Source organism: Hyperolius riggenbachi, chromosome 8 (genome assembly GCF_040937935.1).
Source record: "Hyperolius riggenbachi isolate aHypRig1 chromosome 8, aHypRig1.pri, whole genome shotgun sequence".
NCBI classification, from domain to species: Eukaryota; Metazoa; Chordata; class Amphibia; order Anura; family Hyperoliidae; genus Hyperolius; species Hyperolius riggenbachi.
Window position 1 is genome coordinate 286,136,891 of NC_090653.1, and position 27,323 is coordinate 286,164,213.

Here is a 27,323-nt window from a genome sequence, read left to right on the forward strand (position 1 = left end):
TCTCTGGTCTTCCGCCTTCGTTTCAGGGCTGTGTGAAGCCAATTCACACAAACGCCCCATTCTGTTGAGGCAGCAAATCAACAGTCAGTTCTTGGAGGCAATGTGCTAGAAGCAGGGAAAATGGGCAAGCGTAGGGAGCTGAGGGATGTTGACAATGGCCAGATTCTGCCGGCTACATGACTGGGCTAATTCATGGTGTTTCTCTTTCAGAGCGTTGCAGAAAAAGGTGCCAGAAAGTCGTCTGTCCAAACAATCTGGATCACGATTGTGTCGTGCGTGGTCCGAACAGCGCCCCAAGCCGGGACATGCTCCAAGTCTTGAGGGACATACAGGCGGGGAGAGACGGAGACTTAAGTCCGACGAGCGCTTTGGGTAAAGGCGGCGAGACTGCGAATACGGAAACCGTTTCCAGAAGCGTTTCTCCGAAGAGACCGCGCTGCAAAGCAGAGAGCCCGCCATATGGGGACTCCAGTAAGGAGAACGTCTGCGGGCAGCCAGACAGCGCCAAAGTGCGAAGCTACAGCGTGGAGGAGGTCCGCAGCTACATGAGGAGGAAGAACGCGGAGAGGCAGAAAGTGCGTCGAGAGAACGAGAAGAAGACGCAGAACGCGATACAGACACGGCGAGAGCAGCTACACAACGTCCTGAGGAAACAGAGAGAGGCCTTCCCTCCAAAACCCGACTCTAACAAACGATCCGCGCCACAGAGGAAGGACGCAAACGCGCAGAATCACGTGAGTGGCTGAATAATGCACGTAGTGTAGTGGGGGTGTCTCAGCACCTTGCAGGGAAAAAAATATAGGAGACAAATACGGGAGCCCAATAGTGTAGTACATTAGTATGCAATTGAAAAAAGGAATTTCAATAAATTACTACTCACAAAAGGAGGTTGCAAGGGCAACCAAACGTAGGAAGCAGGTGGAGACCATAAACCCGACTCCACTCGGGGTAGTCCCAGCCAGGACCTGGATGTGGTCGCTCTCCTTGAAAAAGTAGGGACAGGTGTCCACTGTGGGGCACCCACAGGTGGTCTGTCACCACCCCTCAAACACAGATTGTTTGGGGGTATAGCTATGCACAATTGAAGGTAAAGGGGCGCCCTAAAAATAGCTTAAAATCGAGGAAATAATATGAGGTGGCTTACCTCAATAACTAAATCCTTGTATATGACAAAAGATTTTTATTTAGCACAGGCAACGCGTTTCGCGGGTCCAAGCCCGCTTCATCAGGCCAATAAAAGTGCCAAATGAACAAGTTGATATGGCAAAGGGAGGCGCCTCTTTACCTTCAATTGTGAATAATGCACGGAACAGCCAATAGAAGCACATGGGAGGGGCCTCTCAGCACTCTGCCTGCACAGTGTGCCGCATTCAACTTCTGCATGTTTTTTGGGTGTCAAATTCAGGAAATTTCAGCTTCTTCTTCTCTGCAGCGAAAATTAACTCCAAAACTGGTGAAATGTTATGATTTTTTAATAAAACAAAAAAAAGAGTAAAGTGGGACGTCTCATGTGTAGTCATGTGATCAGGGTAATGGGAGGGGCAAGGAGTAAAGGGCGACATCCATGTACAGTCATGCGATCAGGTAATGGGAGGGGCCAGGGCTAAAGAGTAACATCTCTGTGTGATCAGGGAAATGGGAGGGGCCATGACTATCTCTTTGCAGTAATGTGATCAGGGTAATGGGAGGGGCAAGGAGTAAAGGATGACATCCATGTAGTCATGTGATCAGGGGAATGGGAGGGGCAAGGAGTAAAGGATGACATCCATGTACAGTCATGTGATGAGGGAAATGAGAGGGGCAAGGAGTAAGGATGACATCCATGTACAGTCATGTGATCAGGGAACTGGGAGTGGCCAGGGCTAAAGAGTGACATCTCTATGCAGTCATGTGATCATGGTAATGGGAGGGGCCAGGACTATAGAGTGACATCTCTGTGCAGTCATGTGATCAGGGTAATGGGAGGGGCCAAGACTATAGAGTGACATCTCTGTACAGTAATGTGATCAGGGTAATGGGAGGGGCAAGGAGTAAAGGATGACATCCATGTAGTCATGTGATCAGGGAAATGGGAGGGGCCAGGGCTAAAGAGTGACATCCCTGTACAGTCATGTGATCAGGGAAATGGGAGGGGCCAGAGCTAAAGAGTGACATCTCTGTACAGTCATGTGATCAGGGAAATGGGAGGGGCCAGGAGTAAAGGGGGACATCCATGTAGTCATGTGATCTGGGTAATGGGAGGGCCCAGGATTAAAGAGTGACAGCGCAGTGCACTGTGCCAGTCATGTGATCAGAGTAATGGGAGGAACCAAGACTAAAGAGTGACTCCTCTGTGCAGTCATGTGATCAGACAGCTCTGTGCAGTCATGTGTGCAGTCATGTGATCAGACAACTCTGTGCAGTCATGTGTGCAGTCATGTGATCAGACAGCTCTGTGCAGTCATGTGATTCTCATTTTTTTGTAAATTTAAAAATAGTAATACTTCATTTTAATTTGTAAGGTATCTTGTATAATGTTTGAAGCTGCTGTATTTCATTGAATAGTGTGTTAAGCCGGGTACACACCTTCAATTTTGATTGTCCAATCACTGACGAGCTTTACCACCTCCATGTAGTATGAGACCTTACCTACACAATCTGCTCACTGTATTCAATACCTGTTGACTCTAATACTACATGATCAGTGATTGGTCGTTCATAATTGGATGTGTGTACCAGGCTTTACGCAGCTCTCACTATGTTATGATTTCCTCTTCTCAGCAGAATGTGTAAATGCACATTTCCCTCACTGATCTGCTGATAAGTGGTACCTGAGCAGGAGAGGCAGCAGCAGACCTGTCTGCCCCGAGCTCTGACATTGCTGGTTACTCACATGTTGTCTATCTGCATCACATCCAGGTGGCGGGGAGGACAGAGAGCGTCAGCAGAGAGCTCTCTGATTGGCTGCAGGTGACGTCCTCTGATCTGCTGAGGGAAGAACGCAGAAGAAGGTAATTGTGTGATTGGTCAGTGTGTGTCGTATGTCAGGATCTAGCATAGGCCCCGGTGTATGGGGACCCCTCAGTTGTGTGATTGGTCAGTGTGTGTTGTACGTCAGACTCTAGCAATGTACGCGAAATTATGAAATATTACAAACAAAATTAATTACGATTTTCTCTGAAATTTCGCATTACGATTACGATGCGTAAATGCGAATTTTGATGCGAAATCACAACGGCTGTGTAGCGTGGGGAAATCCAGCACTGGCTCCCCCGAAAGCTCCTCGACAAGCGACGCAATATTTTGCACCTGCGCAGTAGAGCGGATACAATCGGTCTCGGCCATTTCCGCTTTAGCCCGAGTGAAGAGCTGCTATTGCGCCTGCGCAGGATAACGGAAGGTAAATATTTACCTGTCCGCTGTTAGGGGAGCGCTGGATTGCTGGGAGGGAGGAGGATGTCGGAAGCTTCGTTAGGATCCAGAGGCTTTCCCCTCCCGAGATAAGTATCCCCCAGAGGGTTTTTTTTTTCATTACAGGGTTTCTTTAATTGTATGATTGGTCAGCGTCTGTCGTACATCAGACTCTAGCACAGGCCCCGTGTGGATATTTTCTTCTCTTGCTGCTTTTTATAACCTGGCGGATGTAAGAAAACATTGTCTGAGACAGGAATTTTTAAAGAGAACCCGAGGTGTGTTTAAAGAATGTTATCTGCATACAGAGGCTGGATCTGCCTATACAGCCCAGCCTCTGTTGCTATCCCAAACCCCACTAAGGTCCCCCTGCACTCTGCAAGCCCTCATAAATCACAGCCGTGCTGTGAGGCTGTATTTACATCTGTAGTGTCAGTCTCAGCTGCTCCCCCGCCTCCTGCATAGCTCCGGTCCCTGCCCCCGTCCCTTCCCTCCAATCAGCAGGGAGGGAAGGGATGCAGGCGGGGACCGGAGTTCTGCAGGAGGCGGGGAGAGCAGCAGACTGACACTATAGAGATAAACACAGCCAGCTCTGACAAGCTGTTTGTCAGCAGCGTGGCTGTGATTTATGAGGGATTGCAGAGTGCAGGGGGACCTTAGGGGGGTTTGGGATAGCAACAGAGGCTGGGCTGTATAGGCAGATCCAGCCTCTGTATGCAGATAATATTCTTCAAACCCACCATGGGTTCTCTTTAAACAAATTGATTTTAGTTTTACAAGAAAGAAAAGGCTGGCAAGCACTGACAGGATAAAACTGGCACCTTTTTATTGTCCTTCACTACACACATCTGATAGCTGCGAACGTCCAAACAGAATCACTTCTATGCATATAGCAAACGTGACAAAAACAGTCCATCAGCATATACAGAAGCTTACAAGCCAGAGCCAAGCTAGAAAGCATGCGAGGAGCAGGACATTTAGCAGTGCAGGCTATACTTGCGTGAGTGGAGACATGTTGGTGGCAGGCATGGATTAAGATGGAAGCGTGGGTGCGCTTAGGGATGTTCCAGGTCGGCTGCCCTAACCGCTGTTTCGCCCATAGTTGCTGGGGGCCTCATCAGAGGGGCAAGAAAGCACGCCTTGGGTCCCTGTGATGGAATCCGCTCGGGTCCATCCGCGTGGAGCGCGTCGTTGGCTTCTAGTGTGCGAGAGACGGCGTCTTCCGCCTATTTAGGCGCACCGCCGTCACACAGTCACACCCCTTTCGTCTGCCGACGTCATCCGGGCTTTCCCTCACGCCGTTGTGGTTACCAAGCAATCACTCTGCGTGTTACAGCCTCGGATGTGTGCGCGCTGTGGCCATCTTGTGGCCGAAACCTATACTACACAGGTGCCCAAAAAAGGAAATTTGAAAAACCCCTGCCTACATTCAATCCATGTCTGTAACGTTAGAAAAAGGAAGGAAAGGACGTGGTTGGTGCTGGAAAAGGAGCAAACTAGTGAGGAAGACTAACTATCCACCAATTACCTATCCCTACACTGGCATATACCTTTCTTAAAGAGTAAGGGCTAGTTCACACTTGTTTTAAAAACGTATCCGTAGCTACGTTTTTTGTCCCGGATGAAAAACGGAGCCACGGATACCAATGTTAAAAATAGCGGCTGTACACACTCCCAAAAAAAACGGATCCGCGTGCGATCCGTGGCAGCCGTACTCAGAAACTGAACGCAGAGTCTGGGCTTGCTGCATTTTTCCCTGACCCGGATACACGGAGGATAATGAAAGCCTATGACAAAACGGACCTCCCTCTTCACAAAGAAAATTTCACACAAAACGTATGCCAACACGGATGGCCAGAACTTCCCTCTCCTCCCCTCAACGTCATCTCTGACAGCTTCCTGTCAACAAGCTGGAAGAGACGAGAGCAGCCATCATGGCCACCAGGAGGTTTATAAACGTGGAGGACCTAATAATGGCCGTCCAGGAGTTCCCAGAGCTCTACGACAAGAGCCATGAGAAGCACAGTGACCTTCCACACTGCAAGCTGTTATGGGAGCGCATCACCAAGCAGTTTGTGGACGAGTATGACTGGCTTGCACCCAGGAAGCAGAGCAAAGAAAGTAAGTGCCCTGGAATGTGTATGGTACATGTTGCCTACTATGATGTGCTCTTTATATATGTTTAGTGCCACTCATATCCCCCACACGAAACTTTTTTTCTCCACACTGCAACTCTCACCAGCCACCACACACACCCCTTTCCCTCCCCCACACCCTCTCTCCCCTCATGTCTACTGATTGCCACTTGTACATCCCCTCCAACCATTCCCCAGTGGCACTCATCCTTTCTTTCCACGTCTCACTCCAGCATGCCACTTATAACTACAACACCCATCCCACCGTCTCTTGTATGTCCACCCTCTCCCTCTCCAAAGGCACCCACCCCTGTATTCGACACTGCCCTTCCTATGTACCCAACACCCCTAGTCCCCCCTTCCAACCCCCCCCCCATCAGTGACCACGCATTGTAAAAACATTTTAAAATTTTATTTTGAAAACCGTATAGTAAAAGAACAAGTAACATCAAGACAACCTCCCCTCCCTCCCCCCCCCCAAAAAAAAACATTACAAATGTCAATAAAAACTAGAGAGGAACAATAATGTCCTGTGCTGGTATGTGTCCCTGTCTTGACATGAAGTACCGCACCATGTAGTCCCGATTCTGCTGGGCCTGTACCCTCCCCCTTGTTGCAAACCGGCGGATTCCGGGCAAATAGTCCTGGTCGAGGTGGTGAATGTTGTAGCCTTCTTCCTGCCGAACATAGTTGTGGAGTATGCATGCCGCCTTCACGACTGCTGTAGCGTTGGTCGTGCTCATCTGTAGTGGCGTGTGGAACATCCTCCACTTGTTCGACATGATTCCAAACGTGCATTCGACCATGCGTCGAGCCCGGGTCAGCCGGTAGTTAAACACACGTTTTTCGCGTCTGAGGCCTCTCTGCCCAAACGGCCTCATCACATGTTGTGATAAGGCAAATGCCTCGTCGCCGACAAAAACGTAGGGGTAGCTTGGTGATGTCGTTCCAGGCCAAGGCTTGTCCCCGGGGATGTCCAGCCTATCCTCATTGAGAAGGCGGTGCAGTCTGGACCGCTGGAATATCCCCGAGTCACTTGAACCGCCATAAGAGCCAACGTCCACATAGATGAAATTATAGTCTGCGTCGGCCACAGCCAGGAGGACCAGACTAAAGTACTTCTTGTAGTTGAAGTACAGACTGCCGCTCCTCACTGGTTTCTGTAGCCGAACGTGTTTTCCATCGATGGCTCCTAGGCAGTTCGGGAAGTTGCACCTGTTCCAGTACAGGTCTGCAATCTCTGCCCACTTTTGAGAATTGGGAACTGGCATGTACTTTGCAACCAGACTGCTCCATATCACCCTGCTGGTCCGGTTCACTATAGCACTGATTGTGCTCTTTCCAACCCTGAAAGTGAGATGTAGGCTTGTGTAGCTTTGTCCAGTCGCCAGGAACCTGTAGAAAAAAGTGATAAGATTGTTATTTGTTTTTGTTTCCACAGTTGAAAAGATAAAAACAAAATGGCGAAGTATCCGTGACAGCTTCATTAAAGAATTGAAGGCGTAGAAAACAGACCAAAGAAGTGGGAGTGGTGCATCGCGAAGGACCCCTTATTGCCACACACCTCTACTGAGATTCCTTAGACCTCTCGTTCAAGATAGAGGGTGAGTTATTTTTTTATTATAATGTAATGTACCTTTGGTATGCATCCACTCTCTTGCCTTTCTTTTCTTGATTTTATTGGTGGTGGAGAGGAATGGTGGAAACACTTTCACTTTCTCATCATATTTAATTTTTTTTTTATCTACAGCACTGAAGATAACTTCGAGGCTATTTTAGATGACTCAAATGAGGGACCGGCACTGTGTATTAGGGATGAGTCACCTGAGACATCAATGGACACTGTGACCAGTATCAATCTTGATGATATTGCCGAGGATGAACAGCCACGTGTTTCAGCGGCCTCATCTGCACAGTCTGAATCACCTGGTGAGGGACCATCCACCGAACGTCCAAACACGGCTGAGTCATTGCGTAAGCAAGCAAGTGCTCGTGTAACAGCTGCTCGCGGTCAGGCAAGATCGGCCAATGTGCAGATGGCAGGAGCAGTGTCAAGCCTTGTGGGGATGATGAAAAACCAGGAAGCCATAGTGTCTAGAAGTTTGCAGGACCATTCAGGTAGCACTATTTCCCATCAATACCAGCAACACATAGATACTCTGAGAGGTCAGTTGGCCGAATCAAACGAGATGCTGCGCAAAGAAAGGCTGCTTTTCCAGGAGCAGCTACACAATTTGGGCCAACAATATCGCCAAGAGATAGACCGTTTGATGCAGTACCAAAGTAGCAGCCTTTTTCACGCGGTGATGTCACTATTGCCTTTACTAGAACAAGTGCCACGGCACAGGTTAATACATTGCCAATGCAGTTTGCTTGAGGCGGTGAAAAGCCACTTAGATTACTCTGCACCACCCACTAGGCCACCCTCCGCATGGCAACCATCTCCAACTCAGCCATACCACGGTCCATCTCCAAATCAATCATACCAGGGTTACCAGCCACCAACTTCTTTCCCTATCACCTCTGTAGAGGAACCTACCACGTACACACAGCTATCACAAGGTAGTACCACAAGCACTCGTACTTCTGCTTCCTCCCAGCCCAGTAATGGCAACTACCCTTTTTTCCCCGAGAATGACCATAAATTTTAAAAAATAGTGTCACTGCTCACTAGTTTAGATATCGGTCTATCAAAATCAGAAACACTTTACCATTAAAGCCTCTCCAATGACAGATGAGTGTGTTTTTGATCACCTTCTGATTTGGATGTACAGGTAACTAAAACTAGCGAGTCAAACACAGTCTGGTATACAATAGTACTCAGTATAGTAGTTGTACTGAGTTTACTACAACTTTCCACTACTAAACTTTGCTGCTGCACAGGTATGCCAGAAAAGTACCTCTTTCCCCAGGCACCCAGGATTTCTACTTTTGCCACCTACCATTCAAGACCCTTGGAACAGCACTTTCCTACCAGAGATGGTTCCTGGACTGTTGTGTGGGTGAGTGCTGTTCAGGGGGTCTTGAATGGTAGGTAGCCAAAGGTAGTCAGCCTGGCATTGCTTGGGCGTGAACACTGTTGTTATTGTTGTTAGTTACTTTGCACTACTAAACTTTGCTGCTGCACAGGTATGCAGGATCAATAGCTCTTCAACCCCCCCCCCCCCCCCCCCCCCACCACCACCACCACCACCACCACCACCACCTTTGGCTAGCTGTATATTGTTCAAACACACTACAACAAATAAAGGCACAGCTAAAATGAAAAGGATTTCAAATTACCTGTTCTCAATAGATAACATGAGCCAATGTCTGCCACATTGTTCAAGCAAACATGTCCACTCCCAAACCATGAGCACTGGGACAATGGGGGTTGTGGGGGATGATTGTAACAAACAAGAAGTATTGTACCTTGAAGCAGAAATGTCCTTTCAATTTTGAAAGTTAATTATGACCACCATGTTGGTGAGTGCCATTTTGTTGTTGTTTTTGATAACCAAAAAAATAAATGTTTTTCTTTGAAGAAAAAAAATGTTTGTCTCATCATTACAAAATAAAGATATGATAGATAAAAGACATAACATACCGCAGGGTGATCATAAGTTGCTCCTCTGGAGTGATGGCTTTACGCATCCTGGTGTCCTTTTTCATAAGGTGTGGCCTCAAGATGGTGAGAAGGTGATCAAACCTTGATGACAAAAATGGTAACACCATTAGCTTGAAACAGGTACAGAGTGTGTGGACAGGTAAAATGGAGTTTCAGGCAAGAAGAAGGTACTTACAGGTTCACAGACATCCGGCTATATTTAAAGAACTTGACCGGGTGTTTTCTCAGGTCTTGATAGAGGACAGAAAATTGCCCCTTTTGCTGCCTCTCTTGCAGGAGAGGATGCACCCACCATCTCCGCACTCCTGACCGCAAGAGGGTCCCACTGTAGTACAGGAAGACCCCCATCCAAGCCAGGTTCATCCAGTACAGAAAGACAAGGGGGTCCATGGTGCTGCCTGATGTAGTACTTTCTTGCCTGCTGTATTCTCAAAAGTGCTTCAAACACATGGTACAGACAGTAACCTAACCACTCCCTGTACAGCAAAACCACTCCCAATCACCTGCTATTGGTACAGGCACTCACAAACACCTCCCCAGGACATTCCATATGCCTTTAAATGGACAAAACACTGATTTTTCTACAGATAGCCCCTCCCACTGGCTTCCTAGTAGTCATGAGGTGTGAAAAGGGTAAATAGTATAAGCATAGACCCTCCCACTGCTATCCCATTGGTCAAAAACTATTTCAATGGTGCAGGTCAGAGTTGTCCACGTTTTTGGGTTGAAAAACGGAACGGAAACGGATTGCACTTTTTCTACAAACGTATCCGTTTGCGTTCCGTTTTTTGTTTACACGGAGCACGGACCGCGGACTGCAATCTGCAACCGTGCCTAGTGTGGACCTAGCCTAACTGTCAGGCTGCAGAAGCTAATTTAAACCTCTATTCTCCTGTGTTAAACAGTTTAGAAGGAAGCTCAAAAGCCATTAGTGAAGATAAAAATCTCAGTTACCTTTGATGTGTGCTTATCAGCAAGTCTGTTATAGACCCATAAAGACGCAAGCCGCATACTAAACTGCAAAGCATTCTGGGGCCCTCCCCTCGGCTGCTAATGAGACGTTACAGAAGCTTCTAATCAGTCCAGAGCGTAGCACTGATAAATCTCCGGGCAGACTACACTGCAGGAGTCCGCTATTGTTCCTAGCCACATGGCTCATTAATATTCACTGCACACTGTGTTGTTCAAGTAGGAGCTTATCTGTGATCAGGAAGCAGGCAGGACATGACGACACATTTGACAGAAAAACATGGAGCCTGCCATGAGCTGTCAGGAGCATCTATCTCTGCATATACTATATACAAATTCTGTGAAATCCAAACGTGGACAGTGAAATGCATATGTAATGTAAGTACAGCCAATCTTTAGCTACTGATATATGTGTTTATTTTCTCTGAGACCTTATACCTAACAGCTCCTCTTTAAGCAACTTATTTGGTTTATGGTCTAAACTCATCCTTGAACAATAAATCACACTTTCATCAATTCTTAGCTTTACATATTGATTAAGATTAATAAATCATCCTTACTTTTTTGGAACAAATATTGGCACAAATAACCACATTTAATACCCTATCTAATATTCAATTCTGTACAAAGATTTTTGGAAAAGAGTCCAATTTCACATATAGTGGGAGGTGCTAGGGGAGAAATGATGCGGTTAATATCATACATGAATTAAAACTCATAGAAAGCATGTCAAGTCGTTACTCTGTCCACACAGAGTGTGTGGACAGGTAAAATGGAGTTTCAGGCAAGAAGAAGGTACTTACAGGTTCACAGACATCCGGCTATATTTAAAGAACTTGACCGGGTGTTTTCTCAGGTCTTGATAGAGGACAGAAAATTGCCCCTTTTGCTGCCTCTCTTGCAGGAGAGGATGCACCCACCATCTCCGCACTCCTGACCGCAAGAGGGTCCCACTGTAGTACAGGAAGACCCCCATCCAAGCCAGGTTCATCCAGTACAGAAAGACAAGGGGGTCCATGGTGCTGCCTGATGTAGTACTTTCTTGCCTGCTGTATTCTCAAAAGTGCTTCAAACACATGGTACAGACAGTAACCTAACCACTCCCTGTACAGCAAAACCACTCCCAATCACCTGCTATTGGTACAGGCACTCACAAACACCTCCCCAGGACATTCCATATGCCTTTAAATGGACAAAACACTGATTTTTCTACAGATAGCCCCTCCCACTGGCTTCCTAGTAGTCATGAGGTGTGAAAAGGGTAAATAGTATAAGCATAGACCCTCCCACTGCTATCCCATTGGTCAAAAACTATTTCAATGGTGCAGGTCAGAGTTGTCCACGTTTTTGGGTTGAAAAACGGAACGGAAACGGATTGCACTTTTTCTACAAACGTATCCGTTTGCGTTCCGTTTTTTGTTTACACGGAGCACGGACCGCGGACTGCAATCTGCAACCGTGCCTAGTGTGGACCTAGCCTAACTGTCAGGCTGCAGAAGCTAATTTAAACCTCTATTCTCCTGTGTTAAACAGTTTAGAAGGAAGCTCAAAAGCCATTAGTGAAGATAAAAATCTCAGTTACCTTTGATGTGTGCTTATCAGCAAGTCTGTTATAGACCCATAAAGACGCAAGCCGCATACTAAACTGCAAAGCATTCTGGGGCCCTCCCCTCGGCTGCTAATGAGACGTTACAGAAGCTTCTAATCAGTCCAGAGCGTAGCACTGATAAATCTCCGGGCAGACTACACTGCAGGAGTCCGCTATTGTTCCTAGCCACATGGCTCATTAATATTCACTGCACACTGTGTTGTTCAAGTAGGAGCTTATCTGTGATCAGGAAGCAGGCAGGACATGACGACACATTTGACAGAAAAACATGGAGCCTGCCATGAGCTGTCAGGAGCATCTATCTCTGCATATACTATATACAAATTCTGTGAAATCCAAACGTGGACAGTGAAATGCATATGTAATGTAAGTACAGCCAATCTTTAGCTACTGATATATGTGTTTATTTTCTCTGAGACCTTATACCTAACAGCTCCTCTTTAAGCAACTTATTTGGTTTATGGTCTAAACTCATCCTTGAACAATAAATCACACTTTCATCAATTCTTAGCTTTACATATTGATTAAGATTAATAAATCATCCTTACTTTTTTGGAACAAATATTGGCACAAATAACCACATTTAATACCCTATCTAATATTCAATTCTGTACAAAGATTTTTGGAAAAGAGTCCAATTTCACATATAGTGGGAGGTGCTAGGGGAGAAATGATGCGGTTAATATCATACATGAATTAAAACTCATAGAAAGCATGTCAAGTCGTTACGCTCATTCAGGCCCAACGGGCCCAGAGCCTCTGTAATACTAATTAGCCAAGCTTCTTTCTGCAATAAAAGGGTCTCTCTATTCTATCAAGTGATTTTAGGTCAAATGCAATCTTCATTCAATCGATCAGACATATTGGGACAGTAGATTTCTGGTAGTTCAGAGTGCTCGAATCTGCTGGGAAAGTAGATTTCTGGTAGTTCAGAATGGTCGAATCTGCTGGGAATCAAAAGGGAGAATCGATGGTGTATGGACTACTTGGCTGTTGTTATTGTTCCATAAAGTAATCGGATTCTGTTTTATTTTTACACCGTTCTAGCGGAAAACGCAGAAAGCAGCTGAAGAAGAGTCCTATGAAGGAGTGTGTCAGTCCCCTGCGTCTTCGAGACTTGACCTCGAGTCCCGCCCAGGATGGACAGGAAGGACCCCCCGAGATGCAGACCCCCAAGAGCCCCCCAGACAGGGGCAGCCAGGAGCGAGTCCAGGCCATATGGGCAGCGGCGAGGGATCTGGCATGGAGGGTGGACATGGAAGCCAACAGACTGGGCGCCCTCCATGCCAGCAGCCATGTCACCCCAGTGCCCCTGAGGTCACCTTCCCAGGCAAGATCAGAAGGCGGCACATCTCCGGAACGTACGGAGCTGGAGAAACATCTCAATTCAAATCATGTTGTAGTAAATAATTACCCCGTCCCTTCGGTGAAAGCTGCCAGACAGGACTTACAGCGGACCACCGACCATGCCAGTCCGACCACTGGGCTGAGGAGGACAGACCGAGGTATCCATACATAGAAACGTATCCAAGCAGATCTTACTTGATGTGTTATGTGTGCATGCAGGCGGCCATATTGGCTCATTACGTGCGCATCTTCTGCTGCGTGACTTCAGTTTCCTGTTCCTCTTTACTCATCGGAAATCTACAGATTAGCACCAGATTCCAGTAATGCTATACTTTATTCTGTGTCCTCTACAGGGAGCAGGGCCGGTTTAAGCAACAATGGGGCCCCAGGGCAAAATAAACCTGGGCCCCCCCCCCTCCCCCCCCAACATATACCCCGGAGCAAAAATTGTCATTAAGGGACCTTTTTTGCAGCTGGTATAGTCAGGGTTTGAAGCCCCAATCGGTCGGAGCTCCACATTCTGGCTACCCCAGCCTGCATGGGGGACAAGGGGTTAAAAGGTTTCAGGAGGGGTGACCCCACATAATTTAAAAAAAAAAAATTCCCACACTCTAAACATAAAAAAAAAATTGGGAAAATAGGAAAAAAATGCCAGGGATCTTCATACAGCCATATTGCGGCTGTATAGCGTTCCCTGGCCAAAGCGCTGCGGCTGCGTATAGACTCCCTGGAAACCCCGTCAGGAAATTTATTTCTCTTTCTTTTGATGCATGTAAAATTACACTACCGTTAGGTTTGCTACTAAAAGTGACATTTGCCGCATTTAAAAGTATACTTTTTTCCTTCGAAACTTTAAAATCGATTTTATCAAAAACTATAAGGTCTTTTTGAAAAATTGTTTTTTCCTCTTATTCCCAATTATCTCCTTAACATATCCTGCAAATTTAGGGTTTCTAGCATTTAAGGTGGATTTGCTATTAATAAGGTTGTCTGTGGGCACAAGCTGCCTAATTATGTCATGTAGAGGGCATGTGCTGCCTAATTATCTTATTTTTTTGTTTCAATAATTTTTTATTGGAATTTTTTCAAAAATTAAACATATGTCACAGACATATTATATGTATAGAAACTAGACACTGTATACATAAAACATACTTTGTTTAACAGATATATGAATAAAAGAAAGAAGGACCTGTACACATGATCTCTTCTAATTATCTTATTTGTGGGAATAAATTGCTCTCTATCTAGGTTATTTGGGGGGGGGGGGGGGGAGGTTAAGGTTACACACTGCCTAATTATGTTACTTGCAGGGACACTGTTTAACTTTGTTATTTGATAGTATGCACCAGTTATATTGTGTGGTGGTATACACTGCCTAATTATGTTATTTGTAGGGACACTGCCTAACTCTCTCCCTCCATTGGTGCTCGAAGGTTCCCTGGATCTTCTGGACAATCATGAACACCCCACCCTGTCAGGGCCGGCACTACCATAGAGGCAAAGAAGGCAGCTGCCCCAGGGCCCCAGAGCTTGTAGGGGCCCCAGTGGCTACAAGAGGAAAAACATTTTTTCAAATCGACCTTAAAGTTTTTGAGAAAATCGATTTTAAAGTTTCAAAGGAAAAAATACACATTTGAAAACCAGCCGACTTTAATGGTTAAAGGGAACCAGAGAGGAAGCACCCTTGTGTATTTTACCATGTATATCAGTAAGAACATTAGAGAAAACACTTACCATGCTCTCTGTTTCACCCTCACTGCTAAAAGTGTCTGTTATCAGCAGTCACAAGAATCCCAGACTGAGCAATTAAATCTGGCTTTGCAGGGAATGATTATTGCTGAGTCATTATAGCAAAGCCACAAGGGGGCAGGCTTGGGCTTGAAATAACACCACAGAAGACAGACTTAGCTATAATCTTTCTGTAGCAAAGCTAGACGGAGCAGCCTGACTTCTCAGTCGGGGGTTCTTATCAGAGGTGATAACAGTCAGATTACACAGAGAACAATGAAACAAAGGGCAGATTAGGTGTTTACTGTCATGTTCCCACTGATTTATAAGGTAAAATACAAGAGGGTGCTTCATCTCTGGTTCTCTTTAAGCAGTCTGTTTCCACTATAAAATAATTAGGCAGAGAATTCTTACAAACCACATAACTAAACAGAGCACCCCCTCAAACCTAATAAGTCAGTGTGCCCCCTAATACCTGGCATTCCGTACTGCCTGCTGGGTTAAATAAAGAGACCCTCACCCTATATACTCAACTCTGAGCTTACTCTTGTTCTGAAGCATGCAAGCAGCAGCGTTCCTACCCGTAGCCCGGCCAGACTATACTCCCAGTGTCAGGTGATGCTGTCCAGAGCCGGGACAAGGTCCTCCAGCGCCCAAGGCTGAGACACCAAAGTGCGCCCCTCCATCCCTCCCACCCCAGCCGTCACACACTAATTGCTATTGGACTAAGAGGCCCCTCCCTCATCCCTCCCACCCCAGCCATCACACACTGATTGCTATTACACTAAGAGGCTCCTCCCCCATCCCTCCCACCCCAGCCGTCACACACTGATTGCTATTAGAGTAAGAGGCACCCCAGGGCCCCCAACACCTTAATCTCTAGTTATCTGGCTTGCAGTCACTGCTATGTATTCCCCTTTCTTATTTCTCTTTGCCAGGGGCGTAGCAATAGGGGTTGCAGAGGTAGCGACCGCATCGGGGCCCTTGGGCCAGAGGGGCCCCGAAGGGCCCTCCCCCAACTACAGTATTAGCTCTCTATTGGTCCTGTGCCCATAATAATGACTTCTATAGATACTTTAAATACTGGTAATCCTTAAGAAACTGTTTCTCATGCTTTTCTTGCACCTCAGACACTGTAGTTGCCATTGGCAGGGATTGCTATGTATAGAGTGCTTGGGGGTAATCAGTAACAAGCTGCTCCCCATCCCCTTCTTGTACCTCTGACACTGTAGTTGCCATTGGCAGGGATTACTATGTATAGAGTACTTGGGGGTAATCAGTAACAAGCTGCTCCCCTTCCCCTTCTTGCTCCTCTGACACTGTAGTTGCCATTGGCAGGGATTGCTATGTATACAGTGCTTGGGGGTAATCAGTAACAAGCTGTTCCCCATCCCCTTCTTGCACCTCTGACACTGTAGTTGCCATTGGCAGGGATTGCTATGTATAGAGTGCTTGGGGGTAATCGGTAACAAGCTGCTCCCCATCCCCTTCCTGCACCTCTGACACTGTAGTTGCCATTGGCAGGGATTGCTATGTATAGAGTGCTTGGGGGTAATCAGTAACAAGCTGTTCCCCATCCCCTTCTTGCACCTCTGACACTGTAGTTGCCATTGGCAGGGATTGCTATGTATAGAGTGCTTGGGGGCAATCAGTAACAAGCTGCTCCCCATCCCCTTCTTGCACCTCTGACACTGTAGTTGCCATTGGCAGGGATTGCTATGTATAGAGTGCTTGGGGGTAATCAGTAACAAGCTGTTCCCCATCCCCTTCTTGCTCCTCTGACACTGTAGTTGCCATTGGCAGGGATTGCTATGTATAGAGTGCTTGGGGGTAATCAGTAACAAGCTGCTCCCCTTCCCCTTCTTGCTCCTCTGACACTGTAGTTGCCATTGGCAGGGATTGCTATGTATAGAGTACTTGGGGGTAATCAGTAACAAGCTGCTCCCCTTCCCCTTCTTGCTCCTCTGACACTGTAGTTGCCATTGGCAGGGATTGCTATGTATAGAGTGCTTGGGGGTAATCAGTAACATGCTGCTCCCCATCCCCTTCTTGCACGTCTGACACTGTAGCTGCCATTGGCAGGGATTGCTATGTATAGAGTGCTTGGGGGTAATCAGTAACAAGCTGTTCCCCATCCCCTTCTTGCACCTCTGACACTGTAGTTGCCATTGGCAGGGATTGCTATGTATAGAGTGCTTGGGGGTAATCAGTAACAAGCTGCTCCCCATGCCCTTCTTGCTCCTCTGACACTGTAGTTGCCATTGGCAGGGATTGCTATGTATAGAGTGCTTGGGGGTAATCAGTAACAAGCTGCTCCCCATCCCCTTCTTGCACCTCTGACACTGTAGTTGCCATTGGCAGGGATTGCTATGTATAGAGTGCTTGGGGGTAATCAGTAACAAGCTGCTCCCCATCCCCTTCTTGTACCTCTGACACTGTAGTTGCCATTGGCAGGGATTGCTATGTATAGAGTGCTTGGGGGTAATCAGTAACAAGCTGCTCCCCATCCCCTTCTTGCACCTCTGACACTGTAGTTGCCATTGGCAGGGATTGCTATGTATAGAGTGCTTGGGGATAATCAGTAACAAGCTCCTCCCCATCCCCTTCTTGCACCTCTGACACTGTAGTTGCCATTGGCAGGGATTGCTATGTATAGAGTGCTTGGGGGTAATCAGTAACAAGCTGCTCCCCATCCCCTTCTTGCTCCTCTGACACTGTAGTTGCCATTGGCAGGGATTGCTATGTATAGAGTGATTGGGGGTAATCAGTAACAAGCTGTTCCCCATCCCCTTCTTGTACCTCTGACACTGTAGTTGCCATTGGCAGGGATTGCTATGTATAGAGTGCTTGGGGGTAATCAGTAACACGCTGCTCCCCATCCCCTTCTTGTACCTCTGACACTGTAGTTGCCATTGGCAGGTTTTGGTGCGCCGTATCAATTGTTATGTATAGAGTGCTTGGGGGGGCCCCATTGTCAAACTTGCACCGGGGCCCACAGCTCCTTAGCTACGCCACTGCTCTTTGCTTCAAACACAATAAGGGAATGATAGCTGAGTGAGTTGTGTGCCCCCTCCAGGGCCGGTTCAAGTAACAATTGGGCCCTAGGGCAAAATTATACTCCCAGTGTCAGGTGATGCTGTCCAGAGCCGGGACAAGGTCCTCCAGCGCCCAAGGCTGAGACACCAAAGTGCGCCCCTCCATCCCTCCCACCCCAGCCGTCACACACTAATTGCTATTGGACTAAGAGGCCCCTCCCTCATCCCTCCCACCCCAGCCATCACACACTGATTGCTATTACACTAAGAGGCTCCTCCCCCATCCCTCCCACCCCAGCCGTCACACACTGATTGCTATTAGAGTAAGAGGCACCCCAGGGCCCCCAACACCTTAATCTCTAGTTATCTGGCTTGCAGTCACTGCTATGTATTCCCCTTTCTTATTTCTCTTTGCCAGGGGCGTAGCAATAGGGGTTGCAGAGGTAGCGACCGCATCGGGGCCCTTGGGCCAGAGGGGCCCCGAAGGGCCCTCCCCCAACTACAGTATTAGCTCTCTATTGGTCCTGTGCCCATAATAATGACTTCTATAGATACTTTAAATACTGGTAATCCTTAAGAAACTGTTTCTCATGCTTTTCTTGCACCTCAGACACTGTAGTTGCCATTGGCAGGGATTGCTATGTATAGAGTGCTTGGGGGTAATCAGTAACAAGCTGCTCCCCATCCCCTTCTTGTACCTCTGACACTGTAGTTGCCATTGGCAGGGATTACTATGTATAGAGTACTTGGGGGTAATCAGTAACAAGCTGCTCCCCTTCCCCTTCTTGCTCCTCTGACACTGTAGTTGCCATTGGCAGGGATTGCTATGTATACAGTGCTTGGGGGTAATCAGTAACAAGCTGTTCCCCATCCCCTTCTTGCACCTCTGACACTGTAGTTGCCATTGGCAGGGATTGCTATGTATAGAGTGCTTGGGGGTAATCGGTAACAAGCTGCTCCCCATCCCCTTCCTGCACCTCTGACACTGTAGTTGCCATTGGCAGGGATTGCTATGTATAGAGTGCTTGGGGGTAATCAGTAACAAGCTGTTCCCCATCCCCTTCTTGCACCTCTGACACTGTAGTTGCCATTGGCAGGGATTGCTATGTATAGAGTGCTTGGGGGCAATCAGTAACAAGCTGCTCCCCATCCCCTTCTTGCACCTCTGACACTGTAGTTGCCATTGGCAGGGATTGCTATGTATAGAGTGCTTGGGGGTAATCAGTAACAAGCTGTTCCCCATCCCCTTCTTGCTCCTCTGACACTGTAGTTGCCATTGGCAGGGATTGCTATGTATAGAGTGCTTGGGGGTAATCAGTAACAAGCTGCTCCCCTTCCCCTTCTTGCTCCTCTGACACTGTAGTTGCCATTGGCAGGGATTGCTATGTATAGAGTACTTGGGGGTAATCAGTAACAAGCTGCTCCCCTTCCCCTTCTTGCTCCTCTGACACTGTAGTTGCCATTGGCAGGGATTGCTATGTATAGAGTGCTTGGGGGTAATCAGTAACATGCTGCTCCCCATCCCCTTCTTGCACGTCTGACACTGTAGCTGCCATTGGCAGGGATTGCTATGTATAGAGTGCTTGGGGGTAATCAGTAACAAGCTGTTCCCCATCCCCTTCTTGCACCTCTGACACTGTAGTTGCCATTGGCAGGGATTGCTATGTATAGAGTGCTTGGGGGTAATCAGTAACAAGCTGCTCCCCATGCCCTTCTTGCTCCTCTGACACTGTAGTTGCCATTGGCAGGGATTGCTATGTATAGAGTGCTTGGGGGTAATCAGTAACAAGCTGCTCCCCATCCCCTTCTTGCACCTCTGACACTGTAGTTGCCATTGGCAGGGATTGCTATGTATAGAGTGCTTGGGGGTAATCAGTAACAAGCTGCTCCCCATCCCCTTCTTGTACCTCTGACACTGTAGTTGCCATTGGCAGGGATTGCTATGTATAGAGTGCTTGGGGGTAATCAGTAACAAGCTGCTCCCCATCCCCTTCTTGCACCTCTGACACTGTAGTTGCCATTGGCAGGGATTGCTATGTATAGAGTGCTTGGGGATAATCAGTAACAAGCTCCTCCCCATCCCCTTCTTGCACCTCTGACACTGTAGTTGCCATTGGCAGGGATTGCTATGTATAGAGTGCTTGGGGGTAATCAGTAACAAGCTGCTCCCCATCCCCTTCTTGCTCCTCTGACACTGTAGTTGCCATTGGCAGGGATTGCTATGTATAGAGTGATTGGGGGTAATCAGTAACAAGCTGTTCCCCATCCCCTTCTTGTACCTCTGACACTGTAGTTGCCATTGGCAGGGATTGCTATGTATAGAGTGCTTGGGGGTAATCAGTAACACGCTGCTCCCCATCCCCTTCTTGTACCTCTGACACTGTAGTTGCCATTGGCAGGTTTTGGTGCGCCGTATCAATTGTTATGTATAGAGTGCTTGGGGGGGCCCCATTGTCAAACTTGCACCGGGGCCCACAGCTCCTTAGCTACGCCACTGCTCTTTGCTTCAAACACAATAAGGGAATGATAGCTGAGTGAGTTGTGTGCCCCCTCCAGGGCCGGTTCAAGTAACAATTGGGCCCTAGGGCAAAATTAGCCTGGGGGCCCCCCAACACACACACCCCCGACCAAAAAAGGGCCATTAGAGGCCCTTTGTTGCAGCCAAATTTTCCTCCTGGGCCCCTGAGCTGGCTGCTGACCCTCCCTTAATCACCTCCAAACTTAACAGACTCTGCAGAGTCCCTGGGGAGCAACAGTTAAGATGGGGAGGGACACTTTGGGGGCCCCTACCGGCTCTGGGGCCCTGGGGCAATTGCCCATTTTTTCCTATGGTAGCTCCGGCCCTGGCCCCCTCCTACACTGTGCCCTGAGGCTGGGGCCTCTCTCGCCTCTGCCCGGCCCTGAGGCGGCATCACAAGAGCCTGTCATAGACGTCTCTGACAGTCACTAATCACCTGTTCCCCCAGGCCATGTCATTGTCACAATACGCGTCATATGTCACATTATTCTGTAGTAGGGTTACCTCAGAGGCATCTGGGATACACATATTGAGCACTCTGTCAGCAGTTTAGGCAGAGGTTTCATACTTGGTGACGACATAATGTAGGTAATGAGATTCCAGAATCAGTTTGCCTTTTCTTCTCTAGGCAACTTGAAGGAGAAGACGACATCTCAGCCTGTGGGGAGTCCACCTAAATTCAAGACCACAGCAGCCCAGAAAGGTGGATCGAGTGGCCAAGCCAGCAACAGAAGGTGAGCGAGTCATATAGCGGGGACTGCAGCTCTGCAAGGAGCACCAAGACCGCTGCCTGAGGGGGCTACTGCAGGCTGCCAATGGGGGGTCCGCACAGTAGAGGAGGGGTTGATTGAGAGTTACTATTAAAAATCAGAGGAGTATCTGGAGGGGTGCAGGCATGGTTTGTGCCATGGGCGCCATGCCTGCCCCTGTGCCTCCCCATCACTCAGACCTCAAATCAGATTATTTATTTTATCTGGAGAGCATAGCTACTTAATGTATATATTTAGGACTCACTTGGTTCAGTGTTACAAAAGAGGACAGAAAGGGAATAAGAAGAAATATCGCCCAAAAAAAAAAAGTAACTTCAGCAATATTCAGAACCAAAAAACCCAGGCGATCGTAACACATGTACACAAGAAAGGATGCAGTGGCAGGGGGCTCTGACCGTGGAGGGGCGCAATTTTGGTGTTTGCCATAGGTTCTATATTACCCAGATATGCCCCTGTTAAAAATAGACCTAATACTGTACTATGCCTCATACACACACACACACACCATAAACTCTGTATTGAGCATAAAATACAGTAATTAAAAACAAAGACAAACTCAAAGTAAACCTGCAGCTAAAAAAAACCCTTATGATATAATAAATTGTATGTGTAGTACGGATAATGAACAGAACATGAGTAGCAAAGAAAAGTGTTACATATTTTTATTTTCAGTCATATAGATGCTAGCCAGGGCACTTATCTGCATGGTGTGTGTATGGTCTTCCAGTGTCTGTGTGGGTTACCCCCGGACAATCCAGTTTCCTCCCACATCACAAAAACATACAGATCAGTTAATTGGCTTCCCCTAAAATGGCCCTAGAGTATGATACATGCACTACACGACACATACATAGACATAACACTATGGTAGGGATTAGATTGTGAGCTCCTCTGAGGGACAGTTATGTGACAAGGCAATGTACTCAGTACAGTGCTGCGTAATATGTCGGCGCTATATAAATCATATAGCTTTTTTTTTTTTATAGCATTGCATCATTCCTTAATATTTGCAGTTTAAAAACCACACTCTATCTTTTAAACAATAAAACAGAGCAAAGCTAATGACATTTTGAACTTCCCTGCAGTAAAACCATCTCTCAAGCTGTCTCTCTGTTTCTTTGCTTTGAACCAGAGATGAAGCACCCTCTTGTATTTTACCTTATAAATCAGTGGGAACATGACAGTAAACACCTAATCTGCCCTTTGTTTCATTGTTCTCTGTGTAATCTGACTGTTATCACCTCTGATAAGAACCCCCGACTGAGAAGTCAGGCTGCTCCGTCTAGCTTTGCTACAGAAAGATTATAGCTAAGTCTGTCTTCTGTGGTGTTATTTCAAGCCCAAGCCTGCCCCCTTGTGGCTTTGCTATAATGACTCAGCAATAATCATTCCCAGCAAAGCCAGATTTAATTGCTCAGTCTGGGATTCTTGTGACTGCTGATAACAGACACTTTTAGCAGTGAGGACGAAACAGAGAGCATGGTAAGTGTTTTCTCTAATGTTCTTACTGATATACATGGTAAAATACACAAGGGTGCTTCCTCTCTGGTTCCCTTTAAGTGCATCAAGAAAAAAAGGACTGTCATTGACCCAAATTGAGTGGAAGAGCTCAGAGAAGCTCTTTTGCATAAATAACAAATGAAGTTTTTTTTTTAACTCTTCCTGTACTAGAAAACAATATAAGACTCTTTGCTGCTAATGTTCTATTTCTTAGCTGTACTACACATACAATGCAATCTCTTAAACGTTTATTTTTGCTTCAGGTTTGCTTTTACTTAAAGGATACCCAAAGTGAAATGTGACATAATGAGATAGACATGTGTATGTACAGTGCCAGGCACACAAATAACTATCACAAAACATAGAAACAGAACGCGTACGGTGCACGGAGCCTCAGAAGAAGCTCGTAGAGCGAAACTGTCGTCAGGTAGGCCGCTGCCGTTCCCACATTGCCCCCCAGCGAGGACTCTCATAGGGTATGTCAGATTTAGCTTCACTATGCAATATGGAATGGTCCTGTATACATGTAAATGGGCATTAAACTGACAGATTAGAGAACCTTGGAGCGGTGCCAGATTTCTTCTGTTTCTATGTTTTGTGATATTTTACACTTTCTTCAAAAATCTGAGCACGCAAAAGGCGATACCCTATGCCCCAGTACTAGAAGGTGAAACCCTCCCTAACGCAGACGTCTGCAGTGCCAGCTACTGTATCTCTACTCCATAACACAAATAACTATGCTGTGTTCCTTTTTTTATTTCTCTGCCTGAAAGAGTTAAATATCAGGTATGCAAGTGGCTGACTCAGTCCCGCCTCAGACAGGAAGTGACTACAGTGTGACCCTCACTGATAAGAAATTCCAACCTTAACACACTTTCCTAGCAGAAAATGGCTTCTGAGAGCAAGAGAGGTAAAAAAAGGGAATTTCTTATCAATGAGGGTCACACTGTAGTCACTTCCTGTCTGAGTCAGGACTGAGTCAGCCACTTACATACCTGATATTTAACTCTTTCAGGCAGAGAAAGAAAAAAAGGAACACAGCATAGTTATTTGTGTGCTAGGCACTGTACATACACATGTCTATCTCATCATGTCACAGGTCAGTTCGGGTATCCTTTAAAGTAAGTTTGATTTCTTTATACTGTACTGTAAACATGTCTCTGTGAATCTTGCAAGGCTGGAATTGTATTCTGGTTTATGAAGAGTTCTGGATCATTGAGTTTCTATTGTATTTCCATGTTTGAAAGAAAATAGTATTGTTTCCTACATGTCAACTGTTGTTTGTCCACTAGAGGGCACCATTACACAACAGTGCTGCAGGACCGACTGTAGAATCCTTTCGCTGTTCTGAGTCTATTTATTATTACTATTATTTTTTTTTTTTATAAAGTGCCAACCTATTACCAGCGCAGGACAATAAATAGGGTGACAGACAGCACTTGGTCGTGCAAGGTAAAAAAAGTGTGCAAAATACAAGATCATGAGATGGAGTGATGGTTGTAGAGACCAAATGATTCAAGTCTAATTAGTCTGTAGGAAGATGATCCAGCAAGATACAGTGGAGTGGGGAATCCTGCCAAAGGTTTGCAATGTAAATGGAGGGGGTGCGGAGGGACAGGCGAGTGCTGTAATAACAGCGAAGAAGATTTGGGCACAGCCGGCGCCACCATAGACCATAATAGGAATTACGCCTATAGCGGCGCACAGGGAGTAACTTCTGCGCCGTCAGAAGAATGAGCTGAAATTACTTTTAAAACACTGTAATTCGCCCGCCAGCAATAGCTGGAAGCGGAATTACATTATTCCCCACCATCCACGTGGACCTGGAGGGGGAATAGTAATTAACACGGCCGGGACTTGTGCAGCAGCAGGATCAGCCATATACTTGCTGTATCCTCTGCCCAAGTCTCCCGGCGGCGATTATATATGTGTGACCCTTGAAACCCACTAGGCCCCAGGCACCTACCTAAGTTGCCTGGTGGATAATCCTGCTTTGATGTGTGTGTGTGTGTGTGGGGGGGGGGGGGGGGAGGGCGGGTGCTTAATGCCAGATACAAGCAGTATTGTTGTCGCTCTAACTACATTACCCTGCAAAAACAAATGACAAGTAGTTTAAAGAGAAACTCCGACCAAGAATTGAACTTTATCCCAATCAGTAGCTGATACCCCCTTTTACATGAGAAATCTATTCCTTTTCACAAACAGACCATCAGGGGGCGCTGTATGACTGATATTGTGGTGAAACCCCTCCCACAAGTAGCTCTGAGTACCAAGGTACTTCTGGCAGTTTCCTGTCTGTTATCCTTGCTGCATTGTGGGAAATAGCTGTTTACAGCTGTTTCCAACTGCCAAAACAGCATACAGCAGCTACATCACTTTCCAGCAGTAAAAATGTCACCATGTGATAAATGTCAGAATGTAAATCAGGGATTTAAAAGATTTTACAATGGGCAAACACTGACTAAATCATTTATACATACTTGTAAAAATGAAGCACTTTTTTTATTACATTATTTTCACTCGATCGCGAAAATAGCGATAACTAAAAGGCGTAGGGCGGCGGTTTATATATCGTTGGAAATAGGAGAAAGAGAGCTTCAAAATGGTATTCATCTTTCCATAGTTTCTGCACTGCTCGGAGTCCCTTTAAATGACCTTGTCCACACACACACACACTGTACACACACAGACACACACACACACAGACACACACACACACAGACACACAGACACACACAGACACACACACACACAGACACACACACAGACACACACACACACACACAGACACACACACAGACACACACACACAGACACAGACACACATACACACACACACACACACACACACACACACACACACACACACACACACACACACACACACACACACAGTACACACACACACACAGTACACACACACACACACACACACACACACACACACACACACATACACACACACATACACACACACACACAGACACACACAGACACACACACACAGACACACACACACAGACACACACACACACAGACACACACACAGACACACACACACAGACACAGACACACATACACACACAGACACACACAGACACACACACACACACACAGACACACACACACACACACAGACACACACACACACACACACACACAGTACACACACACACACAGTACACACACACACACAGACACACACACACATACACACACACATACACACACACATACACACACACACACACACACACACACACACACACACACACACACACACACACACACTGATATCCCAATTGATTATGTTGCTTAAAAACTAAAGGTAAAGTGGAATCACACGTGACCTGAGCGCATGTTCATGAACAGTCATTTGAACATTTTGTACACACCAGACGACTGCCCGAAGCTGCATAATAGTCTTCTGAGTTGATCCGACAGTTGGATCGGGCAGAATACACGATATTGGTCATTGTCGTTTAACTACATTTTTTACAACCATTGTCGTCCAAAATGGGGAAATCCGTAGTTCGTTGGACATTTCAAACATCTTTTATCTAGTGTATGTACAAGGCTTAAAGGACACCTAAACTGAGAGAGATCTGGAGGCCCCCATATTTCCTGTTAAACAATACCAGTTGCCTGGCAGCCTTGCTGATCTCTTTGGCTGCAGTAGTGTCTGAATCACACATTTTAAACAATCATACAGCTAATCCAGTCACACTTCAGTCAGAGCACCTGATCAGCTCCATGCTTGTTAAGGGGCTATGGCTAAATGTACTAGAGGCAGAGGATCAGCAGGGCAGGCATGGAATCTGCCTTGTTTAAAACGCAATAAATGTGATAGCCTACATATCCCTCTCACTTTAGTCATCCTTTAAGTCTAGCAAAGGACAGGGTAAGTAATCTAAAGAAATTCATGATGAAATCTTTGCTCATATTCACTCTGCAGGAAAGTGGAGCAAGAAATTAGGATGTCGGGGTGGGAGTACTGATCTTATTTGTTAGTATAAAAGGAGAGGAGACAGCTGATTTTCCACTGCTGGTTACTCAGTAGCGGCATTGTGGATTGACCCTGTACAAGTGATCATCCCTGAGGTTTGGCTGTCAGAATGTCTCCCGATGAAGTAGTGAAAGCCGTCCGACTGGCCGTATTCCAGAGCGACGACCCTTCTCTGAGCGCGGGGCGTCCTATTGACCCGTGTGTTATTGTCGGGCGAGGGGGCGGGTCTCCGGGCATTTGGCGGTGACCGGGACTCAGGCCGGTTACTGCCGCTGAACATATGGCTGCAGGAGACGCTGCGTGAATTGATTATTTGAATAATATAAGCACAAAGTTAAATCTCCTCTGATCTCTGCTTTCTTATGGGGATTAGGCCGGTTTAACCTGCGCCACGGCAAAGATTAATTCAAAGTAATTGTTTTGCATTGCCTGGACCTCTTTATAAATATGATTGCTCCAGAATATGACAGTAAGATTTATTAAGTAATAGCCTGTGGTGCCCCCTCTCCCCACTCTACAATGTCTGTGTCATCTACAGGATCTCACACAAGTCAGTACAACTCTCACATTTGTGTAAATATTGTATATCTTCTCATGGGACTGCAGATGTGACACTGTGATACAATGTAAAGCAGTCAGTGTACAGTATAAATGCAAGCTGTACACTGACTGCTTTACATTGTATCACAGGGTTACATCTGCAGTA

The 27,323-nt window shown here is 46.6% G+C and overlaps 1 protein-coding gene across 1 annotated transcript in view; it reads left to right on the forward strand.

Moving 5' to 3' along the window:
* CCDC187 (coiled-coil domain containing 187) overlaps positions 1–27,323 on the forward strand; it is a 136,367-nt gene that overhangs the window by 32,083 nt on the left and 76,961 nt on the right. Inside the window, exons 6-9 of the mRNA XM_068248019.1 lie at positions 211–734; positions 2,899–2,990; positions 12,758–13,215; positions 20,970–21,075. Of these exons, the coding sequence (XP_068104120.1) occupies positions 211–734; positions 2,899–2,990; positions 12,758–13,215; positions 20,970–21,075 (1,180 nt within the window). The remainder of the gene's footprint in view (positions 1–210; positions 735–2,898; positions 2,991–12,757; positions 13,216–20,969; positions 21,076–27,323) is intronic.